The sequence below is a fragment of the Sebastes fasciatus genome, chromosome 9 (genome assembly GCF_043250625.1).
Source record: "Sebastes fasciatus isolate fSebFas1 chromosome 9, fSebFas1.pri, whole genome shotgun sequence".
NCBI lineage: Eukaryota > Metazoa > Chordata > Actinopteri > Perciformes > Sebastidae > Sebastes > Sebastes fasciatus.
In genome coordinates, this window is record NC_133803.1 from 30145193 (window position 1) to 30163764 (window position 18572).

Consider the following 18572-nt stretch of genomic DNA (forward strand, 5'->3'; position numbering starts at 1 on the left):
ATGGAAAAGTAAATCACAAGCCTTTTCATTCTCTCCTGAACAAATGAGACCGTGTAGCAGCTGCTGAATTATTTGTGGGGAAGTAGATTTTGGTGGAAAGATTGGTTTTACCTTGACGGTCCCGGTACTCCATTTAGAGTCAAAGTTATACAATTTAGTTGTTTTTTATTGATTTTATACTGTGCACAATGGCAGGATGTGATGATGCACAGGGTGAATGTCATGGCCAAAGGCTGCACATAGCCTCCTGTAGTGGATATCAGCAGTATTTTATAGCCAGATTCCCTTTCAAGAGGTAGAAAACACATTTGGCACATTTTGGGTATCCAAGAGAGTCCGCCTCGTCCTATCCTCACTAAAACCTTCATAGAATCTATGTGCTTTGTGTTATTTATATCTGCTGTGGCACAGTTGTAGTCAAGACGTTGCTGAATGAATTCAGTGGCATCTCTGTGCATGGCATCATTGCGATAATGGTGTTATCCACTGTCTAATTGAGAAAATGTTTGAAGGCGAGGATAAAAATGTAAAGTTTTCCTTTGGTTCATCACAATTTACTCAGGCATAGTAACAGTCACAATGTTACTCACACTGGGGATGAATTCTCTGAGGTCTTACCTATCCATAGAGACCAAGATCAAGTGTATTCTATTAATTCATTCTCTTCTGAAAGCTATTTATAATATCACTGCCCCATCTAGACGACTATATCTGACTTTTGAGTGTTTCGTTAAATTAATAAATCTGTTAATTTACCCAATTAACACATCATCAATTTTTTCTTTTGCCAGCTGTCCTTCCTGCATTTGGCAGATTCAACCGTATCACCATTAGTCTGGATTATGTGTTTAACTTCTTTAACTTAACTAATTATAGTTTGCTCTTCCTTTGTAAAATGTGCCGCTCTGCTGACAGTAGACTTGTCCATGTTTGTGATTGGTCAGATGCTACATACACCACCCCTTTCATGTGAACGCGCTCACAGCCAGATAGAGGAACCCCTGGGTTGATTTACCAAGTTGATAACCAGCGTCAGTTAAGCCAGATAACAAGAAGATACCCTGGGTATGTTTGAACTTGCTTCGTTTTTTTTTTTTTTTTACCTTTATTTATTCAGGAGGAGGTTCACTGAGAGAAAGGCTCTCTTTTTCAGGAACGGTCTGATCACATTCACACAGTTATACATTCATACTTGGAAGCCAACCACAGTCTGATCTGCTGGCCACTGAGCAGCTCCACTGGAGCAGTTGGGGTTAAAGGCCTTGCTCAAGGGCACCTCAGTGGTAATGAGGGAGGGGCTCGCTTCTCTAACCTTCAGGCCACCACTGCCCCAAGTAGTACAGGCTTCAGGCCTCCATATTTTCCGTCCACATGAAGCGTCGTGTCCACGGATGTAGGTTGTGTTGGCACTTTCAGATGCTCTGTTTGCTACTTTGCAAAGGCACAGTGAGACAAAATGCACTGAATCAACTTTTGGCTCTGCTTCAACTGTGCATAAGCCAGAGACGGCCAACCAAAATGTCTGATATGTCAGAAATTCATCCGAATGTCTGATTGCCGGTCGGGAGCAGTTGATGGGGTCATGAAAGGTCCTCGCTTCCCTCTGTACACTGCACGGCAAACAATGTCTGATGAAGCTGAAACTCAGTCTAACTCTAAAATGAGTAGTGCGGCTCAAAAATCGGCTCAGAAACAGGCTCATATCATACAGAGTACTGTGTGCGGAGCTTAAAAGGCCAATTGGCAAGACACTTGGCACATTCGTTTGAAAAAAATGAAGCTTTCAATAGCTGTGAAAGTACTTTGCAAAAAGGTTCTGTACTATCTACCTGCTCTGTTAAAGTCTCTAAAAGTCACTCTGGATAATGGAAATGTACATTTTAAGCTGCAGGTTATCTCATAAACAGCAGGAACCCTCGACCGTCCATTCAGCTGCTACCGGTACAGTAAAAGCCTTGTTACTCAGTCACATGTCTCTGGCTCTCAGTAAAGTCAAACAACTACAAGAGATGTGACTGAACTACACTGTTTCCCTCCCCATCTTTATAACTGTACGATGTGTATCTCCTCATATCAGCATAGCAGATGTCAAATCCGCTGCTTGTTTAGTCAGAACATTAATCCTGTCGACCTCTGTTGCTTACAGAGAAATAAAGCAATGCAAATTAAGCAACAACAACAAAAAGTGAAAGAATATGAGGCTTTTATCTCTCGCTCAGAGGCACTTCCCTTATGAAGTACTGGTCTGATAGAAGATGAAACGGGACCTTACTGGATTCCAATAAGAAAAGCTGACTCTGTTCTCTCAGTCTCTGAATGTTAACGCTGTTTCCTGGAAGTTACATCTGAAGGCACAGTTCACACATTAATCAACATTAGAGAGTGAGCGTGGCTGTTTCGGTGGGTTTTCAGCCGCTGTCTCTGGGGCAGGATGCTTAGAAGCCTATTTGAAACATGGTGGGTTGTGCCAAAATGCATTGAGAAAATCAATTTTAGTCTCTCTGTGTGAGAGGAGTTAATTTACCGAAAGCCTTTTGTAAACACTAATAAAGAACTAGGGAGAGAAAACATAAAACAAACCAATCTCAGTTGGAACACAGAGTGCCATTATGTCTCTGCTACAAAATGGAAAAATGTAATATGGATGAATTATGCCTGCCCTGTCCTGCAGCCGATTAGACTGTTGTCAGGCTATTAAATAGACGTTATCAGTCGCTATAAGCACCATAGATGTGGGTCATTAGGGGCCTACTACACCCACTAGTAGGTTTTATCATTTATTGGCAGTTTTGTTACCTAAACTTAAAAAAGGTGTAGTTTTATTGCCTAATCCTAAAGAAGTTGTAGTTTTATTGCCTAAACCTAAAGAAGTTGTAGTTTTATTGCCTAATCCTAGAGAAGTTGTAGTTTTATTGCCTAAACCTAAAGAAGTTGTAGTTTTATTGCCTAATCCTAGAGAAGTTGTAGTTTTATTGCCTAATCCTAGAGAAGTTATAGGTTTATTGCCTAAACCTAAAGAAGTTGTAGTTTTATTGCCTAATCCTAGAGAAGTTGTAGTTTTGTTGCCTAAACTTAAAGAAGTTGTAGTTTTGTTGCTTAAACCTAAAGAAGTTGTAGTTTTGTTGCCTAAACTTAAAGAAGTTGTAGTTTTGTTGCTTAAACCTAAAGAAGTTGTAGTTTTGTTGTGGTCAAAATGTGATGTTTTATTCAGTTTTACATGTTAGAACGTGTTGATTTTAAGTTTCACTTTCACTTTTACAATGTAGGTGCAGTAGGCCCCTACTGACCCACATCTATGGTGCATATAGCGCCTCCTAATGCCTATTTAAAGCCTGATAACAGTCAAATCGGGTGAAAATGTACGCGTCTTCTGTTTAAGTTCATAAAATATTGTTTTTCTATATATATATCAAAACATCTATAGATATTTAGCACATTTGAGATCACTATCTCAAATCCATTCAAGCAGCATGGGCTGGGATTAATGAATTATATTATCAAAAGTGAAATCATAAAATGAAAATTTATAATACAGTTTCTTGAATTAAAAAAATGTGTTTTGTGCCAAAATAAAACGCTCCAAATACTTTCTTCAAATCGACTTTTGAGAAATGGATTACCTTTGAAAGTTACAGGGTAGCTTGAATGTTTAGTTTAAAAATGATTTGGATAGTTTTGTCCATAAACGTAATACGAGACTCTGGACTGGTGAGGGTCCATCTCAAACACACAGACAGACGACAGAGACACGTGTAAACACAAGAAAGCACGTGATGATAAGAATGTGTACATACATACACACCGTCATGGGCCGAGGCCATAAAGATCTGTTCAGGGCTAATTTAGCACGGAGAAAAGCACCACATCAGCTCATAAAACACACTCATTAAACACAAACGCACTGCAGCCCCTAAACTGTGAGTGTGTGTATACGTGTGTGTGTGTGTGTGTGTGTGTGTGTGTGTGTATCCCGGAGGTGTGTTTGATCTCCTGACTGTGATGATGTGATATCCAGCCCTTGTCTTTGATCCCTTCATCACTATAAACGCTGCTGATGCCTGGTAAACACACGCCGCCATTAACACACTGATAGCACCGCTCTGTCTTTGTGTGTGTGTGTGCGTGAGATAGAGCTACTTTTAATGAGTGTACCCAGTAGAGTTTAAGGGCATAAACCCCCCTTTAGACAACAGCACTGTGCTCAAACTGCATCCCGTTTCCACCTCACATTAACATGCATTTAGTTTCAGTTAAAACATTAACAATTTCTTTCATTAACATAAACTGCTTTTTGCTTCCAAGTTAATTAAAAAATAAAACATTGCTAAATGCGCATTTGTCTGTGTTTGAAAGGCAAATAAATAACAAGTGGAAAATCCCCCTGTGTTTTTACAACTCTATATTAGATTAGATGGTAATAGAGATGGAGGGAGATGAGCAGCTCGGGAGAGATAACAGATGAACGCAGTGGAAACAGATGTAGCATGTGACTGAGACACCCACACACACGCACATCTGAAACCAGAACCACCACGGTGTCTTAATTGCACCAATTTGTACAATTTATTTGACAATGTTACACAGTTAGTGCGTAACATAACCCCTTAGCTGGTAACGGTCTCCCTGAAGAGGAGAGGCTTTGTTTCTTATACACCTTTACAAACTTGACAAAATAAACATTTTAAATAGGCCCCTTTGTATTTCCTGTTCCAATGTTTTTTTTTTTAGCATTTCTATGATATTCAATATTTATTTGAGTCATTTCCTGACTAAGTTGATCAGCCACAATGTTTTTGCCAATTTTTGTTTTTGACAAATAACTTCATTTTGTGCTCAAAGTTAAGAAAGGAAGATTGTTGGTAAAATGGGAATATGACGTGTGACTAAAGTAGAAGCTGCAGGTCAGACGTCATCCTCCAAGCTGCAGGTGCACTCGTGCTCGTTTGAGTCTGAGCAGCAGCAAACTGATAAATCTGTTTATCTGTCTGTCAGTGTCTTTCTAGTTAGTTAGCTAACGTAGTTAGGTGTAGTTAGCTGGCCCAACTTGTTGCATCCTCTAACTGAGGGTTTTCGTTTTTCGTTTCCTCCACTTTAGTTTAGTGTGTTGTTTATTTTCATAATGGCATCTGTGAATAGCCGTCAAAATAGGATTTTTTTCCTAAGTTTTCCATCGGTGGTGGATTTGTTGGACTGTGTGAACGCAGCCTCCCTCTTTCATTCCTTCAACCACACTCTTTGAAAATTTCGGCGTTACAATATTTGTGCATTTTCAGAAACCTGTTGATATCCAAATCTTTCATAATGTTTAAAAGTAGGTGTGTTTCTCCTTCTTCTCTTTTGGGAATGCATCTCTGCCAACTAGTCATAGTTGGTTTGTGTACAACGCACAGAGCTGGCCGTAAACAGGCAAGAGGCCGTGTGTCGCAAACTGGGGTAACAAACCCAATTGAGACACATATTCTCAATGTGCTGTATACACGTCCAAATAATGCTCCTAAAACCTGAGTTATAGCAGCATATCCCACATGTCTTAACCGGAAAATGCTCCATTCAGTATAAGGCCTAATTCATAATATCCAAATAGAATATGCTGTTTACAAGACCCCTATCAAATTCAGAATATTGTTATATTCTGAATAATAGTGGAATATTAGTGTGCATGTAAACATAATTTTCTTATGCTATTTGCCTAAAAGTCTGCATCAACACTGAGGTCTGTCTGTCCTGTGGGTGTTTATTTTGTGCCATGGGACATTAGAGAAGTAATAAAGTTAAAACTATGACTTTGGTTACAAGCCGCCAAGAAGAGCGCTGGTCGTTGATGCCAATTTTCGGCGGTACTACAACTTCCGTGTCCGTCACGTGATGCCATTGAGTCAAAAATACTTTTCCCCATAGATTTACATTGGGAAAGAGACGTCTATAACTCAGTGGATATTTATTTTTTGGTATTTTAACTACCCAGTATGAACACTTGAATAGCCCTTATTTAAATCATTAGATCTTAAGAGTTATAAAATGTACTAATAGCTGAATCCAGAGTTATTTTCCTCCCTCCGTTCATGTGAATGAGATCCAGACCGAGGGCTGGACCGAGGGCTGGGAGACGGAGTTAAAGGAACCGCTACTACGCCTGCTCTATGGGCCCAATGGATGCGGAAGATCGCCGGATGATCCAGGTACTTTATCTCTCGGCAGTCGAGCCGTTTTGGCTTCATGTGCCGCTGAGCAACTCTCACAGGAATGAACCGGAGCCTCCAACGCTGTATCCAGGTCTCTTTATACATCCATGTTTGGCTATGACTGCCCATGAATGCCATTTATATCAGAGCCATACTCACTCTGAAGACCCTCTTGGATATCATCTATGTTTGTTTTAGTGCCAATAATCCGCAATCAGTGACATTTTCAAAAAAGCCAGCAGAGAACAGTTATCGAAGCATGAAAAGCTCTTGGCAGAGGAAAAAGAAAGGAGAAGAAAGGAGAGGACAGGTGTGATTCCCACTGAGCTTTCTGTACAGACCTCTGAGGAGAATCAGAGGAGGGAAAGCAGACACAAAAAAGGAAGAAATAACTGAGAAGTACAGAAGGGGAGCAGCAGAATCGCTCCTGTGTGTGTTCAACCTGAATCCCAAATCAACAGGCCTGTTAAAACATAAGCGATTAGGGAGCCGCTCTGCGTTTTGTCACTTTAGAAATATGGTAGGAGTGCAACCGATGCTTTGATTTTATTTCTTGTAGTGTTGCCAAATGTAAAGTGCTTTTTTTCTCCTTGCCAACTTTTAAGTGCTCCTGTCTGGGCGATCGTATTAGGCTTTGCATAAAATAAATATGATTCAAATTGCACAAAGTCCACTGAGACGAGTATCACACCTCCTCTCTGATGTCCTCTAACCAGTAGTGTCTTAGCTGCACTTCCCAGAGATCACCTGTCAATCAATCAGTAAGGGTGTTACTGTTTTACGTTTCATTTTTCTGTTGTTTTGGTTTCTGTAGATGGTGCTTTTTGCTGTGTCCCAATTCTACACTACATACTAACTGTATTCAGTATACAGAAATGTAGTTGTCAATACCAATACCAGTGAAATTCCACAATTCTTGAACATTAGCAGACTGATTTTTAAAGAATTTATTATTAATCCCTGATGATCCGCCTCAAGTTTCTCACCAAAAACTAAATTTTACAAGATTACATTTGAACACATCATGATAATGTAACGATTCACCCAATGCTCATGTTTACCGAATGGAGCTTGAACGCATCATAATGTAACTCAAATATAATCTCCGTACATTAGCGGTTAGCTTCGTTATAGACCATTTCAATGGAAGTCTATTGCTAGGCAACAACTTGGGTCCATGTTTACTTCCTGTCAGATTATGTCATTCACATACTCTGCAATAGGAAATAAACTGGGACACATCTGGAATGTCTCACGGCAGTTCGTGAAATAGTCATGAAATGTAATCTATTTGATTCGTGTATATAGACACGAATTTCTCTTTTTTTTCGTGACGCTCAGCACAACTTTCAACAATGTATTTTTCACGTGTCAATTTCTGCTCCAGTCTTTTCAAAATAAAACTACTTAAATAGGTTTAGAAAAGGATCGACTTGGTTAGGTTTGAGCAACAAAACTACTTAGTTACGTTTAGAAAAAGATTGTGGTTTGGGTTTAAATAACACCGGAAGTGCCGTAACTTAAGTACGGAAGTTACGTGACAAATAAATCACCGCTGACTTCTGGATTCACATGGACTGTGCTGCCCACCGGCTGCTAACAACTAATGTTAACTAGTTCTCCTTCTGCCGATTTCAACATGGATTTGTTGTTCACAACGTAGCATTATCGGGGAAATTTCCTATCGTCCCTGGGTCGATGGTACGCCGTTAGTCTCGAGCCTTGATCTCCAGTACCTACGGTACCTGCAGTACTGTACAAAAACGAGTACCGTTACATTTTCAGAATTTTGGCATCGACTTGGTACCGAAGTATCGTTTCTTGTGAAATCCATACACTTAACGAACAGGAAATTATATAACACCTGCCGTATCAAACTGCAACTTTAGAATATCATGAATTCAATTTAAAGTTACAGCAAATTTCTTTTATTATTTTTTGCTTTCTGAAATGTTCCTGGATCTGTTTCATGACCTTACATAGTAAGTTACAATTTGCCAAGTTGTGACAAGCTCCTCTATTTTTTTTCTGCAATGCATTGTGGTGGAATAGGGTCCATAAACACTCAATTCAATACTTTTTAAGTATGAACACAGCGTGAACAAACTACATACTCAAAACCTTCATAGAATTAGTATGAAGTATAGAATTGGGACTCATAATCTGCGCATACATTGCACAGACTGCAGCTGCATTAGCAAATCTTTCCTGAGCTGACTATAGTGTGAGTTTATCTTGTGTTGTGTCGATGACGGATAAGAAGTTAAATGTGCGATCGGCCTGTTGATTCAGGATTCTCCAAAAAAAACTTGTAAAGTGTATTCTCAGTGCTGATTGGCTGTCACACCTGTCCGTTCCTTCCCGCTGCGTCTCCATTGGGGGGTGTCAAGCAGCATGTAGAAGGAGGACTGCTTATTGTACTCCTCCCGGTCTAAGATCCTAATGGTTATGCTCTTCCTGTATGGGACACACACGTACACACATACACATATAGAGGGTGGTGGTGAATGCATGCATGGAAAACAAATGACAACGTATGTACACCAAAAACACACACATGCGCGCGCACACGAGGTGGAGTAGTGGATGTGGTGAGATGAGGTGATCCACAACCTGCTGCATGCTCACGGTCATAGTGAGGACACATCAGGAGGTAGCAAATCTAAATGTCCTCCCGTGTGCCTCCATGAGGTGAGAACATGCAGCCTCTGCAATGTGGCGGACACTCTGGGGTCGAGGGGTTCACCCCCTTCCTGACCTTTGGTGTCGTTGCTCTCCACCAGGCGAGGCTCTCCGATCTCTACGTAGAAGGTTTTGTTCTTCTCGTACTCCTCGTCGTCGATTATTTTCACCTTGATGATTTTACTGAGGAGGGGGAGGAGGAGGAGGAGGGGGGAGGAAGGAAGAGAGGAGGAGGAGAGAAAAAAGAGAAGGCAGAAAAGTGAGGGGAGGACAGACTGGAAAGTGGAAAACCAAGAGGAAACAGACAAGAGCAGCATTTGGTTTCCCCACAAGCATCTAAAGGCGTTTTTAAATTTCCTCCAACAACGTCTAGTTATCAGGTAAACTGATAAAAGTTTCTGTTTCCACCTCATCTAAGCATAACATCTAACATCAGATTGATCTGGGATAGTATATCAAAGCAGCTCACATTAGTCTGAGATCAAGATTAATCTGATAAACTCTTCACTCTGCCAGCCTGCGGTCCCAATCAAGGCTGAATTCAATCTTCCGTTCCAGCCTGATATCGGCTTTAAAAAAAATAAAATAAAATAAAACGTTGTCACTTGGATGCTCAAAGCTAAATGAAGTCTGGCAGTGGCTGGAGAGTTTATCATCTCCATTAGTCATTCTGGCAGCCGAACAATCGTGAATCAAGATGATGAATTTGGCTCGTACGATCTGCAAGCTTTTAGGGTCCAGCAGCAGGTTTGCAAATTTAGTGTTTTACACACTTTCCACTTTTATAAAACTATTGTACATAATATAATCCCATGCAGTGACAACTGTTGAAGTCTGAATCTGTGTAATATCTTTGAATTTACATTTATTGAGCAATAGAGGATGTTTTTTTCCTTGATGCCTGTGGGGAAACCAGGACAATTCACCGTCAACTCAGCCAATCCAAGAATTTCATTAAAATCTACTGTAAAAGGTGGAGGTTATGATACTCAGCCAATAATACCAAAACAAATTAGTGGTGAGTTGATGGATTCTTTTCACATTTTTGGCTGAATTGAAAGTGAACTGACACGTAGCTTTACTGTAGTCTTTAAAGTTGAACATATCAGCGAGTCTGAGACATTAGAAGAACAATAAAACATCCAAGACCAGAAGCAATGAAAGGAGAGAGTGAGCATGAAAACAACAATGAAGAAGAAGTGATTCTTTTTAACAGAAAAATATGTCTGCTGCTGCTCCAATTAACACCCAGTGCAACCAGCTCTGGTTGGTGATTAAAGCCAAGAGAAACTGCTCAGAAATCAGCACATTGAACATGCCAATATACCGCTACTGAAACAGCACACATACAACTCAACCATCTCAAGTCTATCTTCTTCAACAACCTCCTGAAATGTAACATATTACAAACATCTGTGCCATGAGCCAAAATCTCATCTTTCACATGTATTCTGCGATCGTTCTCCATCAAAACCTTTCAATGTCTGATCAAGACCTCGAGGAACATCATAGAAAAAGCCATGCTGTGATTTGGTGTCAAAAACGTTTTGACATTTGGAGATTTCTGCAAGAATTTCAGCGATTGGATGGCGAGCACTTCTGTTCTGGAAACTGCTCAGAAACCCCCTTATTGTCAGTCTACCTAGGGAAGCCATCCATCCTCTGAATGCTCCAGGTCTCTAGTCTGATCCATCCATCCTCTGAATGATGTAGGTCTCTAGTTTAATCCATCCATCCTCTGAATGCTGTAGGTCTCTAGTCTGATCCATCCATCCTCTGAATGATGTAGGTCTCTAGTTTAATCCATCCATCCTCTGAATGCTGTAGGTCTCTAGTTTGATCCATCCATCCTCTGAATGATCTAGGTTTCTAGTTTGTGGCTGTAAAGTTTCATGAGGCTGTGATTATCCTAGAGGTCACCACAGGTCATTTTATAAAGTGAGGTCAAGTTTCAAAAAATGGTCTCACTACAATGAAATGGCTCCTAAGGGGGACTAACATCGTCACACATGAATACAGTTGGGCTCATTGGATCCACAAGAGTCTCAGCTTTACAGTGATACCCAATTTATGTAATTACAAGACTGTTTAGGGACCCCAGTATGCAGAAATATTCAAATACACCATTTTAGTATAGGCGAAAATAACACATTTATACTGCATGAAAAAAACGCATGTGATTATCATAAAGTGGGCATGTCTGTAAAGTGGAGACTCGTGGGTACCCAGAGAACCCATTTTCATTCACATATCTGGGTGCAGAGGTCAAGGAACCCCTTTGAAAATGGCCATGTCAGTTTTTCCTTGCTAATATTTAGCCCAACTTTGGAGTGTTATTTAGCCTCCTTCCTGATATGGTAGCAGAAATATGGTTATTAATGGCTTCCGTAGTTTTGTAGTTTCATATGATATCTTTGTCTTCACTCTAGTCCTAAAACTGAACCTACTAGAGCTTCTGAAAGACAGTAAAGTCAGTCAGGATCACGGGTCTCAGGGGGTCAAAACAGCAATAAACCAGCGTGTAAACGTGTTACAGTGTTACAGGATGTCGATGAACAAATACAAGCCAATGATTTCTTTCTCTGGAGCCGAGTTTTCACCGATCCTTTAACCATCAATTGTAGCTATTATTGACCAACCGAATGCTGCAGTAAGACTCCGTATGGAGAGTGTGTGTTTGTGTGTATTTATTGTGTCACTTGGCCTCAGTCATATTTGGCAGGCGAGCTATGTGAGGTCACAGGGCTGTGGAGCGGTACGCACTAGTGTATACAGTCAGTGTGTGAGTGAGCGCCTGTGGGCGTGTGTGAATGTGTGCGTTTATCTGTGTTTCCAGTCTGGAACAAAACCCAGATTCGGATCCAAATCCACTACAGGCGAAAAACAAAGACATCTGAGAGAATACTCATAATCTGGCCTATAGGGTGTGAAATGGGAACACGGGAACACACACACACACACACACACACACACACACACACACACACACACACACACACACACACACACGCGCGCTTATATAAGCCATTATCTCCGATCACAGGCCTGCAATCTGGATCGTCAGCCAGCCGGCCGGCATCATGTTGGCAGCTTTACATCTGTCTCCATCACACAGACTGCACTGGTGGAGGAAGTATTCTCAAGTTATATCCTAGTAAAAGTACCAATACCACATTATAAAAGTATTTAATACCAAGAAGTACACATGTATTATTAGTTTAATGTGCTTGAGGTCTGAAAGTAAAATACTTATTGTGCAGAATGACCCCGTTTGATGATGTTAGAATATGATATACCCAATATTGTTGGACTAGCTGTCAAATTAAACTAGCTGAGTTGAAGTACAATACTACGATGGTGTAATGGGGCCATTTAAAAAAATTAAATAAATATATATACATATATGGAGCCGGGGGAGGCTCAGAATTTATGAGAAACAAACTTTGATATTCTCTGAGATTAAAGTGGCAAATTTACAAGAAGAAATGAACAAATTTACGGGAACAAAACTTGAATATTTTTAAAGTTATAAAGTCATAAATTTGCAAGAAAGAAAATAAAAATATGTGTTTTTTTTTTTTTAACCACATTGCTTCACTTTGCAAGGATGGATCAATGTCATCATACCAGAGATGCCACCGTTAAACACTGCGGTGACGTGAGCCGCCGTGTGCAAAACCTATTCATTGTATTAGTATGTATTTATGTTCATAAAAGAACACAGAAAGAACATGAAAGAAAACACGTACTGTATATGTATCTTTCAGGACCTTCGACTCGCTCAGAGGCCAAAATTACTAGCTCCGTATTTCTTTATTTCTTTATTACCTACAATTGCCCAAATACGCTGTCGTACACACCCTCTGAAATGAGTATAAAATGGAAATACTCAAGTAAAGTACCTAAATAGATAACTAAATCTACATTTATACTTCGTACCACCAACAGCCTTGGCATCTGCGGCACAGCTAATTGATGTCATGAAGACATAAAGCAGCCTACTAATCACATTATTACTAATTATACACAAGAGCATCACAGGTTAATCTGTCAGCTGCACAATACAAACACAGCGGAGGGTAAATCATTAAAATATCATATGCAAACCAACACACTCACACGAAGACGTCAGGGGGTTAACTCATTACACTATGGGAGGGATTAGCCCATTTATCACTGTCCTGTTACAGCAGATGGAGAGCAGTTTTCACCTTCTGGCCTGGAGAAGATCAGGACCAACAGGCTGTCACCTAACACTCACACAGCAGCTGAAGGGATGGAGTCAAAACCCTCCCCTGCCTCAAGGTGGAGCCCTCGAGCAAGGCACTTAACCTCCCAGCTGACGGAGCGAGGGCTCAGGGAACAGCGATGTTTACATTCCCACTGGAAGTGCTGTTACTACTACTTCAAATAATATGAGGCCTCTTACCAACGGAGTAGAGGTAGGGAGAGCAGGCTGGTTCTGACAGGAGGACGGAGGGACAGAGACGTTTTAGCAAGTTAGAAAGCAACTATGCCATTTGCCAACGCACATACTCATCCTCACCCTCTTCGTGGAGACCTTCCGACTATTCCTCACATTTTAATCACAGTTGTGTAAGTAAATTCAGGCTCTTTTGTTATCTATAACCATACTATTTTTAGTTATTTATTTTAGATAAGAAACCCTTTTTTATACCAAATTCCATACCTTATTAATTGATGAAAATATAATAATATTTTTAATGTTTTCTTTTTCTCAAAGAAATGTATGAACAAGTAAAACTATAAATATAAGGTGTTGAAGTTTAGACTGCGACTCTTTCAGTTTAACCTCTTAAGCCCTGTGGTGTGGTTCTCCTAGACAGACATACCCAAAATAAATCAAGAATAGCTCCACAACTACCAGGTCTATATGCATGATGTTGGTCTCTATGGATAGGTAAGACCTCAGAGAATCCATCCCCAGTGTTAGTAACATTGTGACTGTTACTATGTCTGAGTAAATTGTGATGAACCAAACGAAAAAAAAATATTTTTATCTTAGCCTAAAATGTTTTCTAGATTAGACAGTGGATAACACCATTATAGCAATGATGCCATGCACAGAGATGCCACTGAATTCATTCTGCAACTCCTTGACTACAACTGTGCCAAAGCAGATATAAATAACACAAAGCACATAGATTCTACAAAGGTTTTAGTGAGGATAGGACCAGGCCGACTCTCCATTGGGCCAGTTGGATACCCAAAGTGTGCCAAATGTGTTTTCTACCTCTTGAAAGGGAATCTGGCTCTAAAATACTACTGATATCCTCTACAGGAGGCTATGTGAACACAATGGAGCCTTTGGCCATGACATTTACCCTGTGCATCATCACATTCTACCATTGTGCACACTATAACATCAATAAAAAACAACTAAATTGTATAATTTTGACTCCAAATGGAGTAGTTTTATTATAATAATGAAATATGATAAAGGAATTTTTATGATTTTGCAATTTGTAAAGTCGGTGTTTCATTCAGATTTACCAACTTGTTGATTGGCTCCTTCTCTGAGCGGCTGTCCTTCCTATCACCGCCTCATGTTGCAGCCACATTGCTATCAGAGCTCTCATTAAAAGTGGACCCAGAGCAACGCTGTAGTGAACAGAACAGGATTTTGGGCTGTATTTCCCTTAAAAACATTTTTATCAACTCAACAACAGAACATAATGTTTTTGTATCATTAACTTAATCTATCGCCTTCGTAAAACATTTTGATGGCTATCCGACTTGTAATCAGAGGGAACTTTAATGACTCTCTGTGTGGAAAGAGAACACAAATTGTGATTTAGCTCTCCATATATTATCATAGAAACGAGCAAATGAATCATTTTTACAGAGACAGACTGGTGGACTCGTTTTTTTTTCTTTCCCTCCCAGTTTGGGAATGATGACTCCTCTGTTGAAGCTGGCAAACCTCACAGATGACCAACTCGCTGGAAAAACACACGCGCACACACACACACACACAGACACACATGCACACACACACACAGACACACATGCACACACACACACACGCACACACACATACACAGTCAAACAAACATATCGAGACAGTGCATCTATGCAGATATAATTCATCCACAATGAACTGGATTTATCGACATTATCTGCACCCCACTTTCTTGTTTTACACATAAACACTCTCGAATACACAAACACACACACACACACACACACACACACACACACACACACACACACACACTTCCCTCCACATGACAAACATGCTGGCTGTACTGTACGCTGTCCACATTGCCATGACAACACAATGTTTGGGTAACCAACAGGGGTGGAGAAGATTGTTTCCAGACCAATGATGTGTGTGTTCGTGTGTGTGTACTGACAAGTGAGTGTGTTAGAGAGAGAAAGAGGTCACATACTGTACACACACACACACACACTATACACTGATTTGTGTGTGTGTGTGTGTGTGTGTGTGTGTATGTAATAATGTGTGTGAGAGACACTTTGATATTACACAGTAACCTACATGGTTTGTAAGTGGAGCCTCTTTGTGTGTCTGTATTCGATCTCATGTTAATCTACAAACTATATATACAGTAAGGGAAGTGTGAACAAATGCTTCTGTGTGTGTGTGTGTGTGTGTGTGTGTGTGTGTGTGTGCGTGTGTGTGTGGGTGCCAGGTGTTGGTTCAATGGAGTATGAAATGTGCCGAGAAACACGTGATAGCGGCACATTGAATGTGAAATTTACACCCTTCACACACATGCATGTTTGCACTTCTACACTTGTGAGGACCCTTATTGACACAATGCATTCCTTAAGTCTCTCACTTTAACCTTAAACTAACCCTTTACCCTAACATTAACCCTTAAAGCAAAGTCAGAGCCCCGTTGACAGAGGCCCGGCCAAAATCGTTTCCAAAAACTCTCAACGCTTGCAAGTCAAACTGGTCCTCACAAGGATAGAAACACAACAACACACACGCTCACTCACGGAGACAGAGGTGGTATCACACTTGCATGGTAGCATTCACAAATGTGTCACACCAGCATGCTTTCGCACCCACAAACCAACACACTGAAGGAATTCAAAAATGCAAACACAGACACACACAATGTGTGTACATCGATGTTTCCACAGAGATGTCCTCCATCTGACTTTGCAAAAAAATAAAAAAATGGCATAAAGAACAAGTGAACATCTGAGCAGCTGAGACAGATCTCCTCCCGCCGTTTCATCCACTGTTCCTCTCCGTTGTCTTCCATAAACAGAATTCCTGCAACACTTTTAACACTTGGCCTCTGTCAGAGTTTACAAAACATTTCACTGAAACTCTCAAATAGAGAAAACGTCCCTACAATTAGGCAGAAGAATAAGAGATAATGGAATCAACGGCTGATAGATTATTCAAAAACAGCTCCACTGAGTTATGTTGAAGTAGTGGACGGACTCATAAACACCTTCGCCAGTCTGAATGTGCCAAAATATAATGTCACTGTTGGTCAAGGTTGTTCGTGTTTCTGTTGTCATGATCTTCCATCATCATCTCCTTGCAAGATAAATGATTTTGCAGGACCAGGAATATTTGCCATAATGCTTTGAGACATGAAAGACATGGCGACTAGGAAGATCACAAGGATTTGTCTCATAAACATCAATATTACCGTCATGTCTCTAATGTTCAATGATAACACTTCACTATGCAATAAATTGTTTATTCCCAGAGAAGAGAGGACACTAGAACTTGAAACAGGACAGGGGAAGATATGTGGCAATGCTTGGCAGTTTTGTATTAGAGATTAAGCAAATTCATACGAAATAAGCCACAAAAAACAAAGAGACTGTTTAAAACTTAAACTTACATTACTCTTAACTCTTACATTTCCAACCCGATGTTTAGGTAACAAAATCACTTAGTTAGGTTTAGGAAAAACGTCATGGTTGGGCTTAAAATAACTAAAATGTGTACGTGAACATAAGTATGGAAAACACAAACGTCACTAACGTAACTTCAAAATAACTCAACAACACTCTGGGACACGAACACCGGTCTCCTGGTTAAAAGTCCTGTGTTTGTTGGACCCATCCACCTGCCCTCCTGTCCACCATGAGCAGTCTCTCTCTCCTTCTATTCTACGTCACTAACTCTGAACATAGCATATTTATGCCGATGCTTTTGCATTACAAACATGGTCTCACGGGCAGGCATATAAATACCACGACATTACACTGACAGGTTTAGGCAAGAAAACTACTTGGTTAGGTTTAGGAAAAACGTCATGGTTGGGCTTAAAATAAGAATGTAAACTAAGTAAAAACATACAGAAACAACTACAGAAAACACTTCACAAACGTCAATAAAAAAACACATGACAATCATCACGTGTCACTAACATAATTTAGAAAACAAAACACCGCTCAACAACGGTCTCGAATATGACTCTCCTGGTTAAAAGTCCGGTGTTTGTTGGGCCCATCCACCTCCTCACATGCCTGCCATAAGCAGCCTTCCTCACTTTTTACCCTCTTACCCTATACGCGGATGTGTTTACATTGCAGTCAGTACAGGATATATGGCGTACAAAAGACATGCGGAAAATCAAGAAAGGCGTACTTATTGCACGCTAAATGCCTTGCACATTATTGTGCATTTATACGCCTTTTCCAGCGAATGGGCTGGCATTGCAGTCAGTACAGACAACATGGCGTTCACATGATGCGCCAAGAGCAACAAAGGCGTTGTTATTGCATGCAAAATGATTTACAAATTACCACCAGTCATTGATACGCCATTTGGTGACAGCGGGCTAAAACCACACATGCATGCATTTGAAATCCTGGTGTATGTGCTTTTATTGTTTGGCCAAGTCATTTACATATACATATAAAACATATTTCAGAATAACACCAGTACATATATAATGTTTTTTGTTTTTTTTCATCACTATCAGGTTCTTTGACTCGTCGGTTTGTTTCCTGAAACATTCTGCAGCGTTTCACGACTCAACTGTGCGACTGCCTCTATAAAAAAAGCTTCAAAGTAAAAGCTCCTTTGCATTCCGTCTGGCCAGTGTGCGGTTACCCAAAGAGCCTTTCTGTTTCTGCATGGCACATATTTGACACTAACAAAGCACTTTCTCCTGCCTCTCACACACACACATACACACACACACACACACACAAACACAAACACACAGGAAGTTGTAAAGCACCACAGGCAGCAGCAGCGCCGGTCACTCCCCTCTCCCCAGCAACCTGCCTCAGCGACGTATTTGGATCGGAAAATTTGAGTTTGGGAACCACCGCTTTATTTTAGGTTTGAGGAAAAAATGCTGCCGCTCAGCTGGTTGGTGTGTGTGTGCGTGTGTGCGTGCGTGTGCATGTGTGTGTGTGTGTGTGTGTGTGTGTGGAGGACGGGGGATAGTGGACAACCAGGACCGATTTACACGACAGTGATGGATCAAACCTGTGTGTTTCTCTTTGTTTGTGTAGCTAAAGTGCAGATAAAAATGACATATTTACACAGTAGTCAGTGACATGAACGTGTGTTTTTATGTGTGCACATGCATGTATGTGTGTCCGACCTGTTGTTGTTTAAATGTTCGGAAAAGTGGGAGGTGTGTGTGTTTGTGTAGAACTGGCCTTTCAGACTGTGAACTAGTTTGTTTGTGTGGAACAGATTGCTGGTGGGTGGACTTCGGTCGCAGACTA

The 18572-nt window shown here is 40.5% G+C and overlaps 1 protein-coding gene across 2 annotated transcripts in view; it reads right to left on the reverse strand.

Moving 5' to 3' along the window:
- LOC141774474 (sodium/calcium exchanger 1-like) overlaps nt 1-18572 on the reverse strand; it is a 173436-nt gene that overhangs the window by 43760 nt on the left and 111104 nt on the right. The window contains exon 5 of one of the 2 annotated variants that reach the window (XM_074647167.1): nt 8530-8639. In XM_074647167.1, coding sequence (XP_074503268.1) covers nt 8530-8639 — 110 coding nt within the window. Of the gene's footprint in view, nt 1-8529; nt 8640-8940; nt 9048-18572 lie in introns of both variants that reach the window. The other variant, XM_074647168.1, reaches the window with a different exon arrangement.